At 46.5% G+C, this 25,130-nt stretch overlaps 1 protein-coding gene across 1 annotated transcript; it reads right to left on the reverse strand.

The window, feature by feature from the left end:
- Window positions 1-8,959: 8,959 nt before the first annotated feature.
- adgra1a (adhesion G protein-coupled receptor A1a) lies at window positions 8,960-24,470 on the reverse strand (the record flags this gene model as incomplete). The annotated part of the gene is made up of 5 exons (XM_080541899.1): window positions 24,349-24,470; window positions 18,637-18,760; window positions 15,826-15,977; window positions 11,704-11,799; window positions 8,960-10,727 (listed from the first exon to the last, which is right to left on the reverse strand). Exons 1-5 carry the CDS (start codon window positions 24,396-24,398, stop codon window positions 8,960-8,962), a joined length of 2,190 nt encoding a protein of 729 aa, XP_080398025.1. The 5' UTR covers window positions 24,399-24,470.
- Between the last annotated feature and the right edge of the window lie 660 nt (window positions 24,471-25,130).

Consider the following 25,130-nt stretch of genomic DNA (forward strand, 5'->3'; position numbering starts at 1 on the left):
AAACACCCCAGTTCAACGTTTTTAGCCGATATACGACAACCTGATGCTGCGTAATGTTATCGCACAATGATTAAACTCCATAAATTGCTAATTTAGGTCAAAGGACGTGCATTCTATTTCCTTAACTCTTCCTAAAAACGATCGCTCCCTCTCCGTGATGTGAATGTATGCCATTTCGTACAGCTACAAAGTGTGATGTGGCTAGTCTAGTTTGTAAAGTTATTGCCTAGGGTCAAATAATAACTATTCAATAACTCCTTTCCATGTTTAGTTTTTTTCCGACTGAGTCAAACACAACCTTTCGACACATTTTATTCAGATTTTGCTCCCGGCTATATCTGGCACAAATAACTCAGCAAATGACTAACATTGCATTTGCTCTTTTAGTTTTTTTTTTTTTTTCAAGAGAAGCCAGGAAATAAAAACCGACTCGCATGAACTCACTGCAGAAACACAGAACCACAGAACCAAAACATTTTGGCCCAGTTGGAATCCAAAGATCTCTCAAAGGTTTCAAACAGAAGAAGTCTCAAACAGCGTTTCTCACTCAGCCTCGTATTCCCACGCTTGTTGAACCCCACAGACCGACATCCGTGCACTTTAGACATGCTTCATCAATATGGAATATGTTCTTTCTTTTATTTTTTCACGATGTCATGTTTTCTTGAGTGTAAAGTGTGATGTTTTTTTATTTCCTCTAGTTCAGTTTTATGTGATTTTACCATGTCCTGTAGTTCTGTTAAAAATAGTTTATAACATCTGAGGCCGTATTTCCCCTGTGGATTTACCTGCCCAGGGACTGCTGATGTCATTTAGCTACCCAGCTAACTCAGGGAGAGTAAATGACTGTCCGTTGTCCCTATAATAATAATAAACAAATACACAAATAAGTCATCATTTTGTTAACAACAAAAAAAAGAGAAAGAATCCATCATCTGCAAAGATTGACTACCGTACTAGCCTCATTCCTATTCACTATGCAGCATCCTCCATCCACCCACAAAATCATTCATAATATGACCGAACACATTTGAACACACGTCAACTCTTCTGCAGGTGTGTGAGAGAGAGGTTGAGAGAGAGGCTGATAAACAGATGGGATAGACCCTGTCTGTTCCGATCCGCTTCGACAGCGTCCTCCTCAGAGGAGAAGGTGCCGACAGTGACCTGCGGAGGTCACAGGGGGGGGGCAGTCGCCTCGGCGGCCCGGAGGTCGATGTTGAACTCTCTCTCTCTCTCTCTGTCTCTCTGTCTCTCTCTCTCTCTGGAGGTCGATGTTGAACCGAAGAGAGAGAATTTGATGGGATACGAAGTGAAAGCGGAGCTCATCTCCACGGGAATAATCTAACGACCGCGGCGATCTCGCCGAAACCTCCGACATCATCTCTCTCTTCTCTCTCTCTTCTCTCTTCTCTCTCCCACAAAGCGATGTGGATCAGCGCAGAGGCCTGAGTGGATTTCACTGTCTCCTCTACTCCCACCAGGCCTCTCTCTCTAGCTCACTGAGCTGATCTGATGGATATTAAAAGGGCCGTGGACGTGCACAGATTCGACGGAACTATCCCCTGTTAGGTAACCGAGGCAGGAAGTCAGGAACATGTCTTTTTTTTCTAGATTATATCACCACATCGTTAGAGGTTTGGTATGTTAACACCATCGTAGTTATTTCATCATCAGACGTTGCGGCGCGATTGTCTGTTGGTCCTCCTACGGACAGACGTGGCTCCTCCACAGCGGCGGGCTGATTGGCTGATTTCTTTACACGTCTCGGAGATGAAGACGCAGGGAGGATCACGCCCGGGCTCAGATGTGTGTTTGTGCTTCAGGCAAACCACGGCAGCGATCACTGTCACTGCCTGAGCTCCAGTCTGAGCAAAAACACACACGCACGCACGTGCATGCACGCACACACGCACAAACGCACGCACACGTACACATACTCTCTCTCTCTCTCTCATTTTCTCTCCCTCTCTCTCTCTCCCTTTCCCTCCCCCCCTCTCTCTCTCTCTCTCTCTCTCTCTCCCTCTCCCTCTCTCTCTCTCTTTCTCTCCCTCCCTCTCCCTCCCTCTCTCTCTCTCTATCTCTCCCTCTCTCTCCCCCCCCCCTCTCTCTCTCTCTCTCACTCCCTCATCACACACACCATGTTTTGATGTTTTGGCATGATGTAGGTCTGGGGCTACCAGAGATTGCCTCCCTGTTTCCTCCTGCTGCAACAAGCAGCGTTAGCGTGGAGCTGAGGCTGATGGGAGCGGAGGCTGTGGTGGCTGAGGCTGTGGGAGGTAGTTGAGGCTGTGGGATCAGAGGCGCTGACAGGGGGACGTGTGATGGCGCGGGGGGGGGGGGGGTGGCGGGGGATCAGCTGCGACGGGGAGGGGAGGATGATGAATAAACAACCATCTCAGCCCTGCCGCCCTCACAGGGAGCCTGTCATCTAGAGCTGAGAGAGCAGGGCGCACACACACACACACACACACACACACACACACACGCACACAAATACACACATACACATGCACATACACACACGCACACAGGCACACACGCACGTGCACACACACACACACACACGCACACACACATACCCGTTCCAAACAAAAGCTCAAACACACCCATGTTCTGACCCTGCACGGCCCTTTGTCATTCCAGAACTATCCGTTGGATATTTCTGTCTATATATAGGCTACGCAGGATCAGACGTGCGTACGAAGCCTTGTCATTATCTTACGACGGAGAGAGAGAATTAAAGAGACACATCGTACATGGTGCTAAAATACATTTATTGGAAACCCCATGGCAAATATGATTTCTTTTAAGAAAGAAAAACAAAAAACATCAGGTGGAAAAAAGTGGCTTTGGGTTCGGGTTGCGTCACAGCAGCATGTCGCACGGCCTGAACTGAGAGGGTCAGAGGTCATCATATTCTTACCATGGACCAGGAAATAGAAATACAACACAACACACACAGACAGGAGGGGGGGGGTGGCTGCGTCCGATTCCTCTATCCGACATGTTGCGCTCGTTCACGCCGCCCCCCTTCAAGGATACCAGCTGGATTGGTTTAAGAAATCGATATGAAGTCTCTCAGGGGGAATGTGTGTTTTACGCCGACTCAGCTCGTGTGACAGGCGGGCGGGTGAACGAGTGCACACTTCAGAGAGAGGGGACGAGAGTCTGACCCAAGCCAAGGACACGGACGACAGACGTCGCATAAAGTCAGATGACAGGGCGGCTGAGACAAGGATCCCAGATCATCTATCTTTCTAGAGCCTTCCATTAGGGGGGGGGTTTAGGAACACAAAGGTAATGTTCGGAGGAGCATAGTGAAATCTTAACACAGGGGTCACATTCGATTGGATCTGGGTTGTGTTGAAAAAGGGAGGAAAAGGGAGAAGAACCTATTGAAATGGGGGAAGATGTCGTCTGAAGAAGGCGTCTAAAAATAAACCTGCTTCAAAACCGTTACTAGGCTATATCTACCTGTGAGCTTTTGACCGACAGGGAAAATAAATAGATGTTGACATCCTACTGCAAAAGTACTGCAATTTGGGTTTGATTGAATTGAAGACACTGATGGGTTAAGAGATTCTGTGCGTTTCTGAATCTCTATTACTAAGTTAGACTAGTCCAGCACCGATATGGGTCATTCCATAAATCAGGGAGCCAGGGATGATATCTTGTTGTGGACAAGTTTAGAGTCCTGTCATGTCAATCATAATAATTTGACACTTAACTTCATGCAATTACATCAAGGTGTAAAGTTGGAACATAGCAGCGTCGAAATAAATGTATGAATTGATATGGAAATCTATGCTTAATCGTTTCTTATGCTTTCTTATGCTTTGCTAACAGATCGTGCGACAAAAATGTATCTCTTGATGTATGGCATGAAGATGGTATTATGCAGCAATAATGTTTATTTAGCACCAAATCATTCAATTCCACCAACAATCATTGATGTAGCGTGTGTGTGTGCCTTTTGGAATTAGTAACCGCGTAACACTTTGTGCTTAACACTTTGTGTGTTGTGAAAATAATACGAGAATATCAGATTGAAATAGCAGACAGTGAACAGCGGTCTGGTTCTTTTAGCAGGGGCCACCACGTGTGAGACAATGACAGGGCAGGATTTCCAGCACCTTACGTCTATTAAGAGGCAGTGCAGAGATTGTGGTGTGCAGACACTGGATCGAACGCTAGCGTGCACTGTAAACGACGGTTGGTTGTTAGCCAAAAGGTAACGAAGCCAGGGAAAACAGAAAAAGCAGACATGTCTTGTGTAAAAGAGAGGAACGATTGAAGTGTTGTTAGACGAGCTGAAACAAGAGGCTGAAAGCTTCTCTGAGCACTCCTTTAACCAAGACTGACAGAACACGCAATTAACTAAAGTGAGAGCAACCCCCCCCGACTGACACAGCATGAAGCATCTTGGACTCCTTCCACCTTCCGTCTCCTCAGCCTCCACCTGAACTGTCCCTCCCGAGACTACTACAACCCTCCCTGTACTGTTTCCCCCAGTGTCAAAACAAATCAATTCTTCCTTCTTCTTCTTAGCACGACGACTGCCAATGTTCTCCAGGCCTGAGCATAGATTACTTCTCTTTTTTTCCCCTTGCTAGGGACTGGTGGTGGATAGATGATTCACTTACTTAGACAAATGTATTTGTTGTAAGTCGCTTTGGATAAAGGCGTCTGCTTAAATGCCAAGAATGTAAAATGTAAATGACTGCAGAGAACTATAGCTGCAGATACCTGCAAGAGACAGACCCATGGGACTTACTGGAGCCAAGACAACACAGTGTTACTTTAACACCCCATTGTACTCTACCAACAGAAGATCTCAGGCTGAGGAAAGAAAGAAATCTCAAGATCAACAAGCTGTATCCGCTCCCTGATGGATGTGGTGCACAATACAAGTCCAAAGGCCCTATATTGGTGATCTGCTACGCTGTGACGGATGATGTTTGTGTTTTTCCCATGGAGCACACTACAAACTACTCGGCTTCTCGGAGACGTGGGACGATTGCCAGCGATGTGGAAAGTGCTGTTGTCAAGAGTTTGCACCACCCCCAGCGTGTGAAGGTTGGCCAAGCCCTCATCAGGAATGCGAAAGAGTTGTTTATCTACTGCAGAGATACTCTGACCAAGAAAGGCTCTCTAGCTACTTGCTCACCATCAACCCTCAACCATTGGCGGGGCGCTTGGTGGTGTAACGGGTAAAGCGTTGAACACGTAACCGCAGGGTTCCCGGTTCGATTCCGGCCACGGATATATCCTGCATGTCATCCCTTCTCTCTCTCTCTCTCTCTCTCTCTCTCTGTCTCTCTCTCTCTCTCTCTCTCTCTCTCTCTCTCTCACCCATCCTTCCTGTCAACATCTCTACTGTAACTGTCAATAAAAAAGAAAAATATGAGTGGAACTGCCCCACTCAGCAAAAAAAACAACTAAAAAAACCATCAACCATCAGACCATCTACTTTACTCCCGGTGGGGACACTGACTGAACCAGAACTGTCCGTCTTGTGAAACAAGTACCCTGGAACCACGAGGTGACACGGCATCAAACCAGTAAAGGGTGGAGTGGTGGCAACCAGGAACCTACGCTGTGTCTACAACTCTGTATCCATGGAGCTGGAGTGTGTGAGAGTAGCTAACGCTGCTGACGATGATGCTTAAGAGTTTACTGAGTCGGAGAGTTTATTAAGAAAATGTGAATCGAATGTTATTTATGACTGTGTTATGACAGATATGTTGGAGGAAAAAAACAACAACAACTACTTAACAACTAGGCTTTATGACGTTGGCGTCTGTGATATGTGTGAACTTTTGAGTGACGTGTAGATTTTTTGTAGTCGTTGAGACACACATGAGACTGCTCATGTGAGATTAAAAAATTGGACAACATTTTGATCCTGATGTCGCACTTTGGCCCCCTTATTTATGGAACGACCCATAGAAATCATGTATGAGTTCATAATTGGTCATATGCACATTGAGTACATGTACAGGAAGTTGGACGTGGTGATTTTGGGGTCATGAGCATCCAGAGGTTTTATAGTGGCCCTTCACATGAGAAACGTGATCCCCCCTGAGCTCTTGTCTCACACACACACACACACACACACACACACACACACACACACACACACACACACACACAGACACACAGACACACACACACAGCTTCAGAGCTCTACACAGTGTTAACAAACACAGAAAACGTAAAGTGTCAATGACTTCTTGGTTACTCTTGGATGCAGTGGTGTAAACACAACAAAAACAGAAAGTAGTACCTTATATCAAATCATTTTTTTTACAGTAATAGAACAGTAAATAAGGGTTTTCTCATTTTGGAATCGAGCGTATTGTATGCCAACAATAAGCCAGCGTGACACATCGAAGTGATGACTGTATGGTCAGACATGCTATGTTTCATCGTAAGGGGGAGGGGGGCGGCTGTCATATCTTGTGACTTGTAAAAACCTGAGTTATGGCTCGATGACACGTTGCACCACATGACCCCCCGCGAAAGGCAAAGCTCATCTCCTAAAGAGATAGGGGTGAGGTTGTGGTTCGTTTTTTATCACAGTGGCGTTTGGCACAACCTATTGGCATCATGATAAATCAGTGTTTCACTGCGAGTTTTTAGTGATTATCGATAGTCTCTTCTCACATGAGAATGTGATACAGTAAACAGTGCTGGTACAATACTCGTCCACAAGGGTGTTTAAAAAGCATATCAAACATCAATTTCACGTTTTAACAGGCAGTATGGGCCGTTGTAGAGATTTCTATTTGGGGGGGGGGGTTGTGAGAGTTAAACTAGAGTGCCCTGCATAATTATTGGGACAGTGAACCGTTCAGTCTCATTTTGGCAAACAATTACTAGGAGGTTAACGTGGACGCTGTGTTCTCTGCTTTTATTCGAGGGTATTTGTGTACACATTGGTCTCACCATTTAGAAGGCTTTTTATACTCTTTATACCCCCCCTTTTCAAGGCACAAATCGTGGAATCGGGACCGATTCACATTAAGCATGTTTAGTATTTTGGTCGCACGTCTTTTACATCTGGTATGTTCATCTAATTTCGTTGCATTGTCCTGTACTATGTAATGACAATAAAGTGAATCTAATCTAATCTCATCTAATCTAAAAAATCTTTGTCTCAACTGTCACAAGACCTGTTTCCCAGACCTCTGCAGGCTTTTTAGGTACCGTTTTAGCGTAACTGTAACCTTGCCATCGTGTTGTTTCTGAGGCGAACTAGCGGTTTGCGCCCTGCAGTGTAGCCTCTGTACTAGTTCTGCTGGTGTTCTGTGGATGCCAGTGTGACACATTTATGCCTAACCTCCTGTAGCCTACAGTTGTTCCTGATTTATCTGTATCTGTTTTTATTATTCTTTGGTCATCCCACTGTAGAAGTCTTCCTCGGCCTAACCAGCCTGTTTACGAGAGCACATCAGGAAGGAACACTCACGACGCAGAGGCACGAACGTGTCAGAGGATACCAATGTTGGTAAAAAAAAACACGATCCGAAAGATAGCCGAAACCTTAGGCTTAACAGCAACAGCCCGTTTGTAACATCATTAAAAAAGGAAAGAAGGCGCTGGTGAACTCAGCAGTGCTTTATCTCCTTTTTTAATGATGTTACAAATGGTTGTTATTGTTAAGCCTAAGGTTTGGGGTATTTTTTGGATGGATTTTTTCGCCCTCATAAGGGGTTTCGTTAACTTTCATTGACACTGCTTTGGTATGTTGACAGAGATCATTAACAGGCGAGCTTAAACGCCTAGAATCAATAGTGGACATTGACATCTCTCTTACGCCTGCACAACTGTCGTGACTGAACAACAACTCACTAACCAGACACACAAACACTTGTCAAGCCAACCCAGTATGAAGACGATCTGTAGTCCATAAGACGTCCTAAAGACGTCATCTGGACGTCCTAGAAAGACGTCATCTGGACGTCCTAGAAAGACGTCATCTGAACCCACATTCCGGCTTCCCTGAGGACGTCTTTTGGATTCTTTGTTTACTGGGAACTGTCGCAATATTTTTGATGCCATGAAATCGGGGGACAATGTATAAAAATAATTGTTTCTCAGCGGTGAAACCAATATGTGTACAAATACTCTCAAATGAAAGCTGAAAATCGATACTTTAACCTTGTTTGATTTCTAATCCAAAACTTTGTACACAGCCCAAATGTTCCAATAATTGCTCCTCAAGGACTTTATGGCACAAGCACACGTTACCACATGCACGTTTGTATGTATGTATGCACAAACACATGCACTCACCCATGCATACATACACACAAATAGTAATTACACCCACCCACACACGCAAACACACACTCACACACACACACACGCACACACACTCACACACGCAGTCACAACTGTTACCACGTGAACCACAAACCCGCACACGCATAAAAAAACAAACATCTGTGGTGTTATATAGATAGAAAAATAATCAATATCGAAGGACATCTTTCACAGGGCTTTTCACAGCCCAGATTTTTAAATTGCATGGAACAAGGAGGAAGATAATAAATAGAAACTGTAAACGGGTGAAACAAATGTGAGGTGACAGACATTTTCTTTTTCTCTCGGAATATTTCTTTAGTAAAAAAAGTTGGTCTCTTCTTCATTTTTGACATAAAAAGAGCTGAATAAAGGTAATAACTTGTCTCCAGGGGGAAGGCTGTGGTGGGGGTGGGGCGGGGGGGGGGGGGCGTGAGAGGAGACGTGGGTAGTGTCACATCACACTTTAGTTTTGTTCGGGGGGGGGCAGGTTGGGGGAGAAACGGTCACACCCCCAAATGACTACACAGTAGTTTGGTTTCAGGGAGGGGCTTCGGGTGAGGGGGGGGCGGCAGCGAGGGCGGGGGGGGGGGGGGGGGTAGTGCGTAGGAGGAGTGCGCGCGGGGGGGGGGGGCGAGCGGCTACACGGCTACACCGTGGTCTCGTTCTTCCAGGGCCCCGTCCGTATGTTCCCCGTGCCGTCCGAGGAGCCGAACAGGAAGTCCTCCTGCAGGCTGTCGTGGCGGCTGATGGTCCCCCTCCGGCTCAGCGTGGCGGCGGCGTGAGGGGGCCGGCTCAGAGTCTGTCTGCCCGCCTGTGGGCCCTCCATCTCCATCTCCATCTCTATCCCCATCCCCATCTCCATCCCCAGGTGGTGGAGCATGCCGCCTCCGCCCTCCTCCTCCTCCTCCTCCTCCCCCCTGCCGCAGCGGTACGTGTCGGGGTCGGCCAGGCGGGCCAAGGAGAACGGGTCCGCCACCCCCGTCCCTTTGGGCGTGGGGTAGCACATGGTGGTGAAAGGGTCCGCTTTCGGAGGGCAACACATGTGCCTGTGACAGGTGTGGCTCTCGTCTCCTCCCCCACCCCCCCCACCTCCACCCCCGCCCCCGTGGCTCACTACATGGCAGGACACGGAGGAGGAGAGCCCGCCGTCGTGGTGCGTCGAGAGGCCGTGGCACGAGGTGTCCGTGTTGTGCATGCCGGGACACTGCGCCAGTGTCTGCTTGTCCAGGTGCGGGCTGGGGCAGGGCAGCTGGAGGTCCGCCGGGTGGGGGCTGTGGCAGACCCCTCCCCCTAGCACCCCCCTGTCCCCCGTCACGCTGTGGGGGCTGTCCAGGTGGGAGCTGCTGTGGATGCTGCCGTCCATGCTGGTGGAGGCCATGTGGTAGTGGTAGTCCCGGAGGCAAGGGCGCGGCCGGTTGAAGGAGCGAGACTTAGTCCTGTCCTTCAGGCAGCTCTGCAGGGGCAGAGGGGCGGGACGCGGGAGCTCGTCCGGGAGCAGCTGGTTCTGTTGTTGTCGTGGCGATGGACAACCGCCGACAACGCCATCCGAGGCGAGGAGGAGGGGGACCGGGCTGGGGACGGGGCCGTGCACGGCCATGCAGCAAGGCCCCCCTCCTCCTCCTCCTCCTCCGGTGTGGTTGTTGGGGACGGGGCTCAAGGGGGTGGGCGGCATCTTGTAGTGCGTGGCCGGCGCGCCGTGGAGGAGGTGCGGGGACAGGAGGGGCTGCTTGCCCGAGCAAGGGGAGTCCATGTGGCAGTGGCCTTGCTGGTGGTGCTCCTGTTGCTGGTGCCGGTGGTGGTGGTGTCCACCATGGTGGCCGTGGTGCCCGTGGTGGTGCCTGCCGTGCTCCGCCCCTCCGAGGAGCTCCTGGTTGGGCTGCCGGGGCTTGGCGGGGCAGCAGGCCCACCAGCGGTGCCACACGTCGTCGCGCTTGGCGCAGTGCTGGATGAGGAGGAAGAGGCCCAGCGTGACGGAGAAGGCGCCGTACAGGCAGCTGAACACCATGTCCAGGAAGTGGCCCTGCGACACGGCCAGGGCCCCCAGCGCCCAGGTGGCCAGGAACAGGAAGAGGGTGAAGGCGGTGGCGCGCAGCTGGGCCTTGAAGGAGTGCTCGTTGGCTAGCACGGAGACCCCGCCTCCCCCGCCGCCGGAGGTGAATCCCGGGCACACGCCTCCTCCTCCTCCTCCTCCCCCCTCCTCACCGCCTCCTCCTCCTCCTCCCATGCCGTGGCAGTGGTGGGCCGCCTCGGCCAATCGCTGCTGCTCCTCCGTCATGGCGCGGAGCTCGTACTTCCTCTCCGGGTGGCGCTTCAGCTGGACGAAGGCGCACAGGAAGTAGACGCACATGACCAGGACCAGGAGGGCCGCCGGGCCGTAGAAGCCCCCCAGGCTGGGCTCCCACGCCATCCAGCAACTGGAGAGGGGGGGGGGGGGAGAGAGGGGAAGGGGGGGGTGGGACAGGGAGAGAGAGAGAGGGAGGGGGAGGGGGAGAGAGAGAGGGGGGGGGAGAGAGGGGGGAAGGGGGAGAGAGAGAGAGGGGGAGGGGGAGAGAGAGAGAGAGAGAGGGGGGGAGGGAGAGAGAGAGGGGGGGAGGGAGAGGGAGAGAGAGGGGGGGGAGAGAGAGGGGGAGGGGGAGAGAGAGAGAGAGAGAGAGCATGTCAGTACTGTTTATCTAAGAGCCATTTATGACTTCAGTTAATCATATTGAAATCACGTCACTTTGCACACATTTATTAAACTGGACTGTTTTAAGGGTTATGGCCGGGATTCAATCAATTGCAAACAATGGCTTCGAGATTTCAGAAGCATGTTGCTTTGTGGAAGCGCAAAAGAATCTGCTATCTCCGGTGATTGAATGAATTCCGGCCGTGGTGAGATGAGGCAGTATGTAAATGCAACCCCATAATCATTTTTTATCATCATAATCAAACGAAAGATACAGCAGCAGCTCAGGGCTTATAAAATTAATTCAGCCCTACAGATACAAAAGTGCTACGGAATTGCGAAGCACATTATTTTACGGTAGGGGGTCCCTCTCATCTTCTATCAAGCAATTTAACACGTTGTAAACTACCAACCCAGTTTATGTTTACATACACAGCCCCCCCATAACCTTTGTTTTTGAATTAACGGCTTCTCGGTTTTTACAAAAGGATTAAACCGAACGGCGGAACCAAAATCGAAGACGACCATTTTGAGTTAAACGCTTCTAAAAAATAAATAAAAAACGGACCCCCCTGGACATGAACAAAACAGGCCAAAGCAATGAGGAACAGTAGAGAGAGGCTTCCGGAAAAAATCGATAAGGAGCGTTGACCCCTGCACGCGACCGGTGACCTCAGAGGGTGTGGGGGGGTGGGGGGGCAGTCTCGGGGGGGCGGGCTACTCACTAGAGGGCGTCGTCTCTGCTCCCGTAGTTCTCCATGCTGACGGCCGCCGTGACCCCGACGATTATGAGCGGGACCCCGTCGCTCACCAAGTAGAATCTGAGGAGAGAGGAGAGAGGAGAGAGGAGGAGAGAGGAGAGAGAGGAGGAGAGAGGAGGAGAGAGAGGAGAGAGGAGGGGAGAGGAGGAGAGAGAGGAGAGAGGAAGAGAGAGGAGGGGAGAGAGAGGAGAGAGAGGAGGAGAGAGGACGTGAAGCAGCAGAGATCACTGGAAACGTCGGTGGCATAACTCCAAATTGGCATCTAGCCACTGAGACACTGGAGTATATATGTATGTGTATGTGTATGTGTATGTGTATGTGTATGTGTGTGTGTGTGTGTGTGTGTGTATGTGTATGTGTATGTGTATGTGTATGTGTATGTGTATGTGCCATTTAGCTGCTCATCGAAAGCAACTTACATACATGTTTTTTAAAATATATAATAATAATAATAATAACTTTTATTTGTATAGCGCTTTTCCTGCAAACGTTGCAGCTCAAAGTGCTTTAATCATTATATAATCATCATTTAATTATTCAGTAATTTAAAGGCAATATTAAAAAGATGGGTTGCATCCCTAATGTAAACTGGCAGGGCATTCCACAATTTGGGTGCATAAAATGAGAATGCAGCCTCACCAAATCTCTTCGATGGTTTATCTACTGTATGGTTCTAATAATAATAATAATATAATAATCATCATCATCATCATAATCATAATACATTAGACTTATATAGTGCTTTTCAAGACACTCAACGCTTTACAAACTGAAAAGATAGAGTAGTAATGTAGTAATATTGGGGACACATGAGAAGGGGAGGGGGAGAGGGTTAACTGGTGAAGTAGTTTCCGATTCTAGTAGGAATCGAACCCACAACCTTAGCATTGCTAGTGTCATACTCTACCAACTGATCCATAGAGGACCGTGGATCTGAATCAGATGATTTGACAGGAGTTAGGACTATGCTAAATTTCGTTGTTTGGTACCTGTACTGTAGCAATGACAATAAAGTCCATTCATTCATTCATATGCTATTAGCTATGCTATCCAATTAGCTCCATATTATCCTCTGATAGTTGGAGTTTGTATTGTATCATTTATGACAAACCCGCCTATCCTATCATCTCACAGATTCACAGCGGTGCTCAGAAGGTAGGAGTTTGGGGATCGATTTAGAATTCAGCAACCGACATCAACTGAATCCAGTTTTTTTCTCCCCTTTGTAGGAATCAAGGGAGAACAGCAGGGGGAGGGGAGGGAGGGAGGGGAGAGGGAGGGAGGGGGGCGGTGGGGCCTTGGGAGGGATGAGGAAGGCTGTCTGATATGGAACTGTCGTCAACAGACCGATCCCGTCGAGTGACAGGGTTAGACGTTGGCACTCTGGCACCTGCCCTCCAGTTGCCATAGCTACCAGCTGTCACATGGTGTCAGGATCTCGTATCGTTCTCCTTGTTTTGTTTTCCAAACGTCACGTACTATATCCACCTTGAAGCTCTCACAGCCTTGTATGTTTCCTTTGTCTTAAAGGAGTGCTTTAGTCTACTCTTACTTGCATTGTGTATTGTACATGTATTTAATAATGTTCATGTATCATCAGTCCACCGTAGGTATGGTCCAAAAGTATCTCTATTGAGTGCATTATGATGGTTGACTTGGAGCACTTTGAACTGCAACGTTTGCAGGAAAAGTGCTATACAAATAAAGGTTATTATTAAATAAAGGTTATTATTAAAGCCTCATAGATATCCTAATGACAAGCTTATATTTACACTGAGCTAAAATATAAACACTTTTGTTTTTGCTCAATTTTTTTTAAATCAAAGACCTAAGACTTTTTCTATGTACACAAAAGGCCTATTTCTCTCAACTTGTGTTCTCGAATTTGTTTAAATCTGTGTTAGTGAGCACTTCTCCTTTGCCGAGATAATCCATCCACCTGACAGGTGTGGCATATCCAGATGCTGATTAGACAGCGTGATTATTGCACAGATGTGCCTTAGGCTGGTCACAATAAAAGGCCACTCTAAAATGTGCACTTTTATCACACAGCTCAATGCCACAGATGTCACAAGTTGAGGGAGCGTGTGATTGGCATGCTGACTCCAGGAATGTCCACCAAAGTCGGCTTTGGAGACGGCTTATGGTAGAGAAATTAACATTCAATTCACCGGCAACAGTTCTGGTGGACATAATTCCTGCCAATTGCACTCACCCTCAAAACTTGCGACATCTGTGGCATTGAGCTGTGTGATAAAACTGCACATTTTAGAGTGGCCTTTTATTGTGACCAGCCTAACGCACATCTGTGCAATAATCACGCTGTCCAAAAACTGGAGCAAAAACAACCGTGTGGCGTTTATATTTTAGTTCAGTGTACTTCCTGGAAAAGTGATCTGATGATGCGCTCTGACACAAAATGGACATCTATGAGGGTTTAACACTAGAACAGCCATGAGTGAGTACAGAAAAGTGTTGTATCTTTGCACTCGATCACATATAATTTCATGACTTTTCAAAGATATGTGCGTTCTACCACCCAGTATCCTTACATTTTCAAAATCACATCAGGATAAGCTAGTGTAAAGCTATTTTGCAGTTTTTCTGTGTAGGAAGCAGGCTAATTGACAAGCGGCCAACTAGTGGTCGTTGTGTGTAAATAGCAGCTTGAGCATTGTAAAGAGGCTCTTTTAGTAGGTAAAAAAGGCACAGCTGTTCTAGTGTTAACCAGAGATTTTGGTTCCACATGGGGATTACATTCATGACCAGTTACTACGCAGTAGTAGTAGTAGATACTGAATGCATGACTGACAGAATCAGAATCAAATGCGTCTTTCTCTTGCCATTTCCCTGAGCAAGGCGTGTGTAATTCAACTCAACTTTATTGGCCATGTGCAGTGCACTAGGAACATGACTTGGTATTCTCCATGCTGAACAAGCTACAGTACATACAACAACAAGACGACAACACAACAATACTCAAGACAATATATACAGTACCAATATGAGTGAATAAATATACTGTACAACAAAATACATGTAAAGTGCAAGGTGCAATGATCAGGAGTTATTGAGGAGGGCTATCTTGGCTTTGGGGAAGAAACTGTTCAAGTGTTGTGATGTTTTTGACCTAGTGGCCCTGTACCGCTGTCCAGAAGGGAGTCATTCAAACAAGCTGTGAGCTGGATGTAAGACTAGAATGGGAGGTGAGGGAGGCTAGGACAGAGCTAAATCAAATGTGTTTTTAAGTTACAGCCAACAGTGTTTTATCAAAACACTTCAGTGATATGAAAAACCAAAAGGAAAAAGTTGCTAATCCGTATAATCCGCAAGTTGAGTTTTTGTTTCGTTGGCTGACCTGTCAGCCTTTGGCTTCTAATTGTACATAAATGTCACAGTGGAGTGGCCAACATGGCAGCTCTCTGAAACAGCTTCCTTTGATAGAGGCTTTGCTTTGACGCCCACGTTAATGATATTTTGGACCCAGATTATGGTGGATTGACGACTTGTAAATAAAATATAAATATAAATTGTAAATACTAAATATACAGAAATGCTTTTTTGTTAAGTGTCCTAGTCTGAACCTCTCACAGCTTCATATGTTTATTTCCCCTTCAGTATGTACAGAGACTCACCCTCACTCTCCACTTTTAATGTCACCTCAAAACCTACCTGTTCTCCCATGCATACAACCTCCCCTACCCCCTAACCATCTCCCCTAACCCTGCCACCCCCCTCCCCCCCTGGACATTGCTGTGTTAATTGTTCCCTGTTCGTTAACTCTGTGTTCTATGTGCTCATGTTATCTGTTGCTTGTTGTTTCTGTGTCTTCTGTTTTTCCCATATTTGTCAGCGTCTTTGAGCCCCGGAAAAACGCTATATAAATACAATGAATTATTATTATTATTATTATTAGTAGTAGTAGTAGTAGTAGTATTATGTATGTCTAACCCAACTTTAACCCTTCTCACATGTTTTCCGTCAGCGATACAATTACCAGTAGTTCATGGAATGCCACTGTACATTCAACACCCTTTTTTCCCCCAAAACAAAGTCAGCCAGCTCACACGTTGTGTGTGTTCTTACCTGAGTATTGTGGGTTTGGACTTCTGCTGCTTGGGTGTGTCCCTGTCTTGCACCTGGGGCGGCACCTTGGACACATCTTTACAAATGTTTCTGGCTGTGAAGGTCATCCACAGCATGGTAGAGAGAGAGGCGTAGTGGAGGACAATACCCACCTGAGAAAGACAGAGAGAGAGAGACAGAGAGAGACAGAGAGAGAGAGAGACAGAGAGAGAGAGTGAGACAGAGAGAGAGAGAGAGTGAGACAGAGAGAGAGAGACAGAGAGTGAGAGAGACAGAGAGAGAGAGAGAGACGGAGAGTGAGAGAGACAGAGAGAGAGACAGAGAGAGAGAGACAGAGAGTGAGAGACAGAGAGTGAGAGAGAGACAGAGAGAGAGACAGAGACAGAGAGTGAGAGAGAGAGAGACAGAGAGAGAGACAGAGAGAGAGAGACAGAGAGTGAGAGAGAGAGACAGAGAGTGAGAGAGAGAGAGAGAGAGACAGAGAGAGAGACAGAGACAGAGAGTGAGAGAGATAGAGAGAGAGAGAGAGAGAGAGAGAGAGAGAGACACAGAGAGAGAGAGACAGAGAGAGAGACAGACAGAGAGAGAGAGAGAGACAGAGAGAGAGAGACAGAGACAGAGAGTGAGAGAGATAGATAGAGAGAGAGAGAGAGAGAGAGACAGAGACAGAGAGAGAGAAACACACAGAGAGAGAGAGAGACAGAGAGAGAGAGAGACAGAGAGAGAGAGACACACAGAGAGAGAGAGACAGAGACGGAGAGTGAGAGAGACAGACCATCTCACACAACCACACAGTCAAAATAGCGTTGTTTTCATTCAATGACTTTAGGAGTGCTTGATTTAGCGTGCCAGGTCGAGGAGAACTACTGGCATTGTCCAAAAATAGCAAAGCCTGCCCACAGAGAGAAGCTAAATCAAGCCCATTCAAAGTGATTGAAAGAAAGCAATGATTTTCTGATCTCGGTCTGATTGGCAATAGCCTACAATTCAAGAGACACAAAGTGGAAAATAAAATTTTCAAAATGCTTCAAAAATCGGTATCTTTATTTCTGTCAAAAATAAAGTGCTGGAAGCCGCTAGTGAAGTTTACGTTACTTCAGACAGTACACTTTAAGCCGGACAGCTAATGTACATGTGTGGTATATTTTCTCACACACACACACACACACACACACACACACACACACACACACACACACACACACACACACACACATAGACCTGTATAGTTCTGTAAGGATTCTACTAACAAGGGGGGTTGTATGAATTAGCATTCCTTTGTCCTAGAAGTCACATGGTCATTTCTTTGTCCTAGCACATGTTCAAGATGGCTTCCCTTCCTGTGACCTGCCCCCTGCCCTTTGACCTGAATGACACAGTCTGTAACCTAACCCCCTTTCACACCTTGGTCATTGGGGGTATGAATGTGTGAGCTGAACAAAGAGCTCTCTCTCTTTCCCCACCGGCTGACCATCTATGACAACAGAGAGGAATGCCGTAACCTGTAATGTAACTTTGGTTGAATGAATGGTCTATAACTCAGAAGTTTTACTTGTGATCTATTTCAACCGAATTCTTAAAAGGAAATATCCTACACACGTATGCCAACCATCATCACATCATGGACCATCCAATCCAATTATGCCAAACTTTATATATGACCATTTTCATTAAACAATGAAAGATAGGTGATATGAAAGATAGGTGACTGCAATGCTTTTAAGTGTTTTTTTCTCCTCTTTGATACGATAAGCCTTCAATCACTATTCTTAATAAATAGATCATAGGTCACTGAACTGTTTATTATACCGTCTCAAAAGCCCTCTCTTGACCTTTGTTTCTTACAGTTTTATCACACTGATACTAATATCTTACTTTGTTTTTATCCTCTTGTTGTTATTCAAACTACCACCCACTTTTTTGTCGGAAAGTGCGTTGTAGAATTTCGGTATGAAATGTAATATCAGGAAATAAAGTATGATTGATGGAAGGCACACAATGACATCTTTATGAAAGTTCGTAAACTTTTGAAGAAATGGCCTTCTTTATGCCGATCGTTTGTAAAATACAGTAAAATGGTACTTAATTCAGTTCCTGACTGCAAGCTCCTGATAAAAACCACCTCCTACTAAACACGTACAAAGCTTCTAAACCCCCAGGAGTGGCGGGTGGGGATTACATCCACACAGCCCGCTCTGAGCTGACCAGATCACCGCTAAAGGGAATTATTCTGCCTTTAGGAGCAAGCAAAGCGCAGGTGTTCTGCACTGTCAGTCTCTTTGTGTGTGTGTAGGTGTGTATGTAGGTGTGTGTGTGTGCGTGTGCGTGTGTGCGTGCATGTGTGTGCGTGCGTGTGTGTGCATTTGCGTGTTCCTGCGTGTGCATGTGTGTGTGTGCGCAAGCGTGTGTGCGTGCTATGATGTAACTTGCTTACACAGACACACAGACACACACGCGTGTCTGTGTGTCTGTGTGAGCGAGTTACATCATAGTTGGCTTGAAGCTGGTTTCCTCGTACAGGGCAGAGAGAGCGTTCATGTGTGTTAACGTGTGTGTGTGTGCTAGTGTATGTGTGTGTGTGCTAGTGTGTGAGTGTCCTAGTGTGTGTGTGTGTGTGTGTGTGTATGTGTGTGTGTGTGCTAGTGTGTGTGTGCTGGTGTGTGTGTGCTAGTGTATGTGTGTCTGTGTGTGTGTGTGTGTGTGTGCTAGCCTGTGTGTGTCTGCTAGTGTGTGTGCTGTTGTGTGTGTGCTAGTGTGTGTCTGTGTGCTAGTGTGTGTAAAGGCCAGTGTGTGAACACTGCGCAGCCTCACCACTTGGCAGACGAAGGGGTATTTGATCTGATTGATGCCGCCCGCGAACACGCCAAACGTCAGCGCCGTGTGGAACAGGAAGTTGAGCAGCGTGTGCCATCCGTTCCTGCTGATGCGGATCACACTGCAACGACAAGAAGACCAACATGAACAAGGTGCCAAGAGAAGAGATTAGGTGAAAAAGCTACCTATCTGTCTGTCTGTCTGTCTGTCTATCTACGTACCTATCTATCTGTCTGTCTGTCTGCCTGCCTGTCTGCCTGCCTGCCTGCCTGCCAGCCTGCCTGCCTGCCTGCCTGTCTGTCTGTCTGTCTGTCTGTCTCTGTCTCTGTCTCTGTCTGTCTGTCTGTCTGTCTGTCTGTCTGTCTGTCTGTCTATCTATCAATATATCTATCTATCTACCTATCTATCTGTCTATCTACATACCTATCTATCTATCTATCTATCTATCTATCTATCTATCTATCTATCTATCTATCTATCTATCTATCTATCTATCTATCTATCTATCTATCTATGCTATCATATCTAGCATATCAGCCCAATAGGGCTCTCAGGTCTTCTGAGGCTTACATTAGGGATGCAACCTCAGCAAATATTATGTTCAAGTCAAGACTAAAAACCCATCTTTTTAATATTGCCTTTAAATGACTAAATAATTAAATGATGATTATATAATGATTGGAGCACTTTGAGCTGCAACTTTTGCAGGAAAAACGGTGTACAAATAAAAGTTGTTATTATTTTTATTATTATTATAATTATAATTATGGGCCTTCTGTGAGTGACGCAGGGCCATTGTTACCATGACGATTATAGAGGCGAGTCATAAGGGGCCGTGAGTTGTTCCAAACAGATGTTTATAATAATAATAATAATAATAATAATAATAATGCATTTTATTTATAGGCGCCTTTCAAAGCACTCAAGGACACCTTACAGAGCATAAGTTAAAAACAAGCAACAGATTCAAACAGGTTAAGACAGTGATTCAAACAAACAAAACAAGACAAAACAAAAGACTTAAAAACATAAATTAAAAATATGCAAAAAGGTGGGTTTTTAGGCAGGATTTGAAGGTGGGGCGAGAGTCAATATTGTGGATGTCTTGTGGAAGAGAGTTCCAGAGACGGGGGGCAGAGTGACTGAAGGCTCTAGACCCCATAGTGGTCAGGCGGGCAGAAGGTATAATGAGTTGAAAGGCAGCGGAGGATCGGAGAGTGAGAGAGGGAGTGTAGGTGTGAAGGAGTTCAGAGAGATATGGGGGTGCAAGATTGTGAAGGGCCTTGAAAGTGAGGAGCAGAATTTTGAAGTCGATACAGTATTCAACGGGGAGCCAATGGAGTTGTTGAAGAACCGGAGTGATATGAACTATGGAAGGGGTAAGCCAGTAAGTGTTGTAGTTTTATATAAAACACGCTGAGAATTGAAGTCTGTCTCTCTACATTCTGGGACATTGAGCACTAAGGAAGGCCTTTCTTTCCTGTAACAGATGTGCCAAACTACTACAACATAAGCGTTAGTAATGCATGACAGGGTGTGCGATAACCAGTACTCGAGTTGAGGGGGGATGAGGGGGGATGGCATCCCCCCCTGAAATAAAAACAGTCAAAATCATCCCCCTTCTAAAACTGCCATCCCCCCTTTCCATCCCTTATGTCATTGTATCAATGAACGTGGTATTACTGCTATTTCAACATTTAGTTTTGCGCATATTGAGTAAAATACTGTGAGCGAGGGAGGGGGCACGCACACATGCCATGACATTTTCACCAAGTCACTGACACTGAAGTCACTGACGCTGTGGGGATGATAAAATTGTCCCCACATGATAAAATCCACCAACCCCCCCTGATTTTCTTTTACAACTTGAGTACTGGCGATAACAGCCAATATCCACACACTCCTGGCAGTCGTGACCGTGCACAAGACCGCGGGTCGAGGCAGTTGTGACGTTTATAAAACAGTTTTCTTTGTGAGGATTCCCCCTGAAACATGCTTTTTTTTTTTTTTCCGCTGTTAAAAGTTGACTCATCAAACCACCAGGAGAGTGTGAATATCTTTGTGAAAGCAAACTGTTCTAGTGTTCTAGAATTCTAGTGTCCTATGACAGCTTGGCATTCTGCAGTGTTATTAATACGCCGTGTAATTATGGTTCCCTCAGAATGCTAAGCACATACAGCTGAAACATACAGATGTATACATCTGTATAGAGACCATGCTGTACATACATAGCTACCTTAACTGTGCATATCTTACTACTATCCTCTCCTGTACATAATCTGTAGGCTATATACGTACTTACCTATCACTCATGTCATGTTTTATATCACTATTATAGCACTTCTGTTTCGATGCTAAACTGCCTTACGTTGTCGGGTGGTACTTGTACTCTGCAATGACAATGACGTTGAACCCTATTCTGATCTAATCTAATCTAATCTTATTAGGCATATTTGGGCACATTGTCATTTAAAACCTTCCCAGGGGGAATGGAATGGGTCCATATACATTATTTCTTCCCCAGGAATCCACAACGCTGCTGCTTTGAAAATCTCTACGGGCAAAAACCTGATGTTCACGGAGCAGCAGCTGTTGCCGCTCAAGATGAGGAGAAAGATATTAGGTTTTTACGACCTTATTCTGATTACAGCATATTGGATGACAGTCTCTTTCTTTCATATTCCATTCAGCCGGCTCAATGTAACGTCGATAGGTTTTTACGCTATTTACATTACCCCCGTGTATCCATCGTGAGGTTACTACCTACCACCTAGCTTACAAATCAAAGTTAATCGCGCAGGACGGATACATTCAGAGTTATCAAAGTGACACCGTTCAATAGCACCTTGCACGCTTCTCGCCTGCCGTCTAGCTGATCACCCCCACCGCCCGCCCACACAGTTCACGTCCATAGCAACACACACACACACAGTTCACTGCCACATACAGCATCACTTTGCTCACGTTGCTCCTCTTGCATCAGACACACACTCTCTCTCTTCCTCTCACTCGCCCGGGGGGGCTTAAGTGCACAACAGCTGGTCTGTGACCAGGCGAAGCAAAAGCTTTACCTGGGCCACATCCGGATGCCGGTAGAAAGACAGACTTGTGCCAGATCTGGGCCGTCATCTCTCTGCTGCTTAGTTAACTAGACAAGGATGTGTGCTTGCTACGATTCTCCTGGATGTCCTAGAAAGACGTCATCTGGACGTCCTAGAAAGACGTCATCTGAACCCACATTCGGGCTTCCCTGAGGACGTCTTTTGGACTCTTTGTTTACTGGGTTATTCTCTTGTAACGAAGTCATCTTTCATGGGAAAGAAAACACTTTAGGTTATGTTTTGTCGAGTAGCTAGTGAACAAGGCTGTTTCAAGGCTGCATTTCTCTGATGTTAAACTCAATTTACCTAGAAAATGACTGCAGCCCAAAAAAATCGCTTGTTAGCTAGTACAACATTCATCAGGGTAGTGTTATTATAGTGTAGGCATGGAAGATACTGTAGGTATTTTAGGTTTGATTTCAAAGCCGTTGTTAGGATCTTGAAACAACAGGGCTTAGCTCAGTCCATGTTTCGTTGATGGGGACTGGGGGGGTAGCAGAGTTTTTGATTGACACGTCGTAGCACGCACCAAATCGACAGCAAAACGCTGATTACAAGAAAACCAGACGCTGTGAACACCCCCCGGTCTACATCAACGGGATGTAGGTGGAGCGTGTTTCCAGCTTCAAGTTCCTGGGTGTCCACGTCTCCCAGGACCTCTCTTGGACCCTCAACTCCTCCACCCTGGTCAGAAAGGCGCAGCATCTATACTTCCTGAGGAGACTGAAAAAAGCCCATCTGTCTCCCAGGATCCTGCTCATCAATATCGACGCACCGTCGAGAGCATCCTGACTAAGTCTATCACAGTGTGGGACGGCAGCTGCTCTGTCTCTGACCGGAAGGCCCTTTCAGCAACGGGTGGTGGAAACTGCCCAGTACATCACCCCTGACATCGAGGGGCTTCCAGGAAAAAGTGATGTCTGGCGCGAGGCATCATTGAGGACACCTCTCACCCCCCAGTCACGGACTGTTTGCCCTCCTCCCACACAGGAGGCTGTACCAGGAGAGTCTAGGATAGTAGCAGGCTTGCGAACAGCGTCTTCCCTGCAGCTGTCAAGCAGCTGAACTCAAAGTCCCGGGCGGTAGCCTTGTCCCCTAGCCCCCCCCCGCCCCCCATACCTCTACCCCCCCCCCCCCACCCAGCCCCCTCCGCCCTCCAACAGGAGGAACACTGCAAAGCCCCCCCCCTCATACCACAACTTAGCTTTTTGCACCACTGCTGTTTTGTACACTGTACTATACTGTATTGATATCCATCGCCCTTGTTCCGTACATATCATAGTACACTGAGTGTACATATCATATTGAAATTCATGCTCGTATATTGACTTTTTATATATTCATTTACTTATACTCACTGTAATACTGTATACTGTACGTACCACCATTCACTGTCCATACAGAAAGGAGGTTAAGGGTGAGCATATACTGTACATACAGAGTGCACTAAGACACGGCTGACCTTCTCGCCTCGAATTATGTTACCCCTGGTTACCATAGAACAACAATGTCAATATATCAAACAGTGACATCGCTAAGCCTGGCTCGAGCCCCGGATGGTTTCTGAAGCCCCGGATCTCCGGATCTTGGTGAGGGGCGGAACTAAACATCAAACAGTCGCCATCTACCACATCGCCATCGATTTAGATTAGATTTAGATTAGATTTAGATTAGATTCAGATTAGATTTAGATTAGATTCAACTTCATTGTCATTGACAGAGTATAAGTACAAAGGCAACGAAATGCAGTTCGGCATTTAACCAGATGTGCCAAAGCCATGTATGTGTGGACAGTGAATGGTGGTCCAGTACACTCTTAACCTTTAACCTTTAACCTCCTGGCATCCCTTTCTCAGGGTGATTGTCAGAGATGAATGCACGGCTTGGATACTTGCTTGGGTTTTTTCCCCATCACATAACATACTTCTCCAAATACTTTTACAAAATAAGAATCATAATCATAATCATAATATATAATAATAATAATAATAATGCACTCCCCCAGTTGAATGAGTAATGAGAGCATTGATGCATTTATATTAGGAGCTCATGAGGCATGAATGTATTTTTCATTTGAGATAATAAATGAGAAACTAAGGTTCTGGAATATTCCTTTAAGCAAGAAGCCAGGCAGTGTGCTAAGTACGCATTATTTAGTTATCAATACCAGCTAATGCTGTAGAAGGGGGGGAAAAAAGTTCTTTCTTTTGCAACATGTCTGACTTCTGAACTCCTAATGAAGCTTTGAGTCAAGCATTTACAAAGAAAAACCCTTTCTCTCTAAACCATTTTAGCTGTGCCCCGATTTGTCAAACTCATTATATTCGGGACACGAAAAACGGTTTCGGTGGAAGTGGAAAAGTAGTGGGGAGCAGCAGATGTGTTAGCGGTCATCTCTGCCCGAAACGCTGGCGAGGACCGTGATATGAGAAAACCACAATTCAATCAAACCTTTCACAGCGATGGCAATTCTAGGACAATACTTGGGCCAAAAACAAAAAAGCCTGCGCCGCATACTGAGTAGCTCTCTAAACTCCGGGACCGGGGAGTGGAGAGAACGAGAGAACGAGAGAAGCCTGCCAGAGAGGAGAGAGAGAGAAGTGTTTACCTGTAGTGAACAAGGTAGGTGACGATGGACACCAGCATACAGAGCAGCATGACGGCGGTGCAGGCATACACGACCGGGTGCAGGTAATCCCCTGGGTACGGTGGGAAGGACAGCACCCTCTTCAGATCCTGAAACAGAAGCAGAGAGACCCATCATGATTTCAATGACTTCAACAACAACAACAACAATGTTCCTGTAGTGTTGTGATAACTGGGGCGGCGGCTGTGGCTCAGGAGTTAGAGCTGCCTGTCTAATGATCGCAAGGTTGGCAGATCGGCGGTTCGAGTCGAGCCCCGGCTGGCCACATGTCGAAGTGTCCTTGGGCAAGACACTGACTGAACCCCAAATTGCTCCCAGTGAGCGGGGCCGGCCGGCGCCTTGCATGGTAGCTTGCCGCCATTGGTGTGTGAATGTGTGTGTGTGTATGGGTGAATGAGAGGCCGTTGTAAAGCGCTTTAGATAAAGGTGCTATATAAGTGCAGTCCATTTACCATTTACCAATAACTAACAAGTGGGCTTAAAGCCACAATCCATAATCCGTGAAGCTGTTTTTTGGATCAGGAAAGGTATACAATATACCCATCGATCCTTGAAGAATATGACTTATTGATGCCTCAGTGGTTAAAGCAACTGTCTTACCCCCCCACCATAACCCAAAATATAAGGCTGTCAGTGCTCTGGCGTACAGTATACCATCAGAATATGTTCAAAACCCCCATGTGTATGTCACAGACTGTCAGTCCTTTTCAGAGTTTTCTGTCTATGAATTTGAGAGCGGTAAC

The sequence above is a fragment of the Nansenia antarctica genome (genome assembly GCF_963989245.1).
Source record: "Nansenia antarctica genome assembly, chromosome: 11".
Lineage (NCBI taxonomy): Eukaryota > Metazoa > Chordata > Actinopteri > Argentiniformes > Microstomatidae > Nansenia > Nansenia antarctica.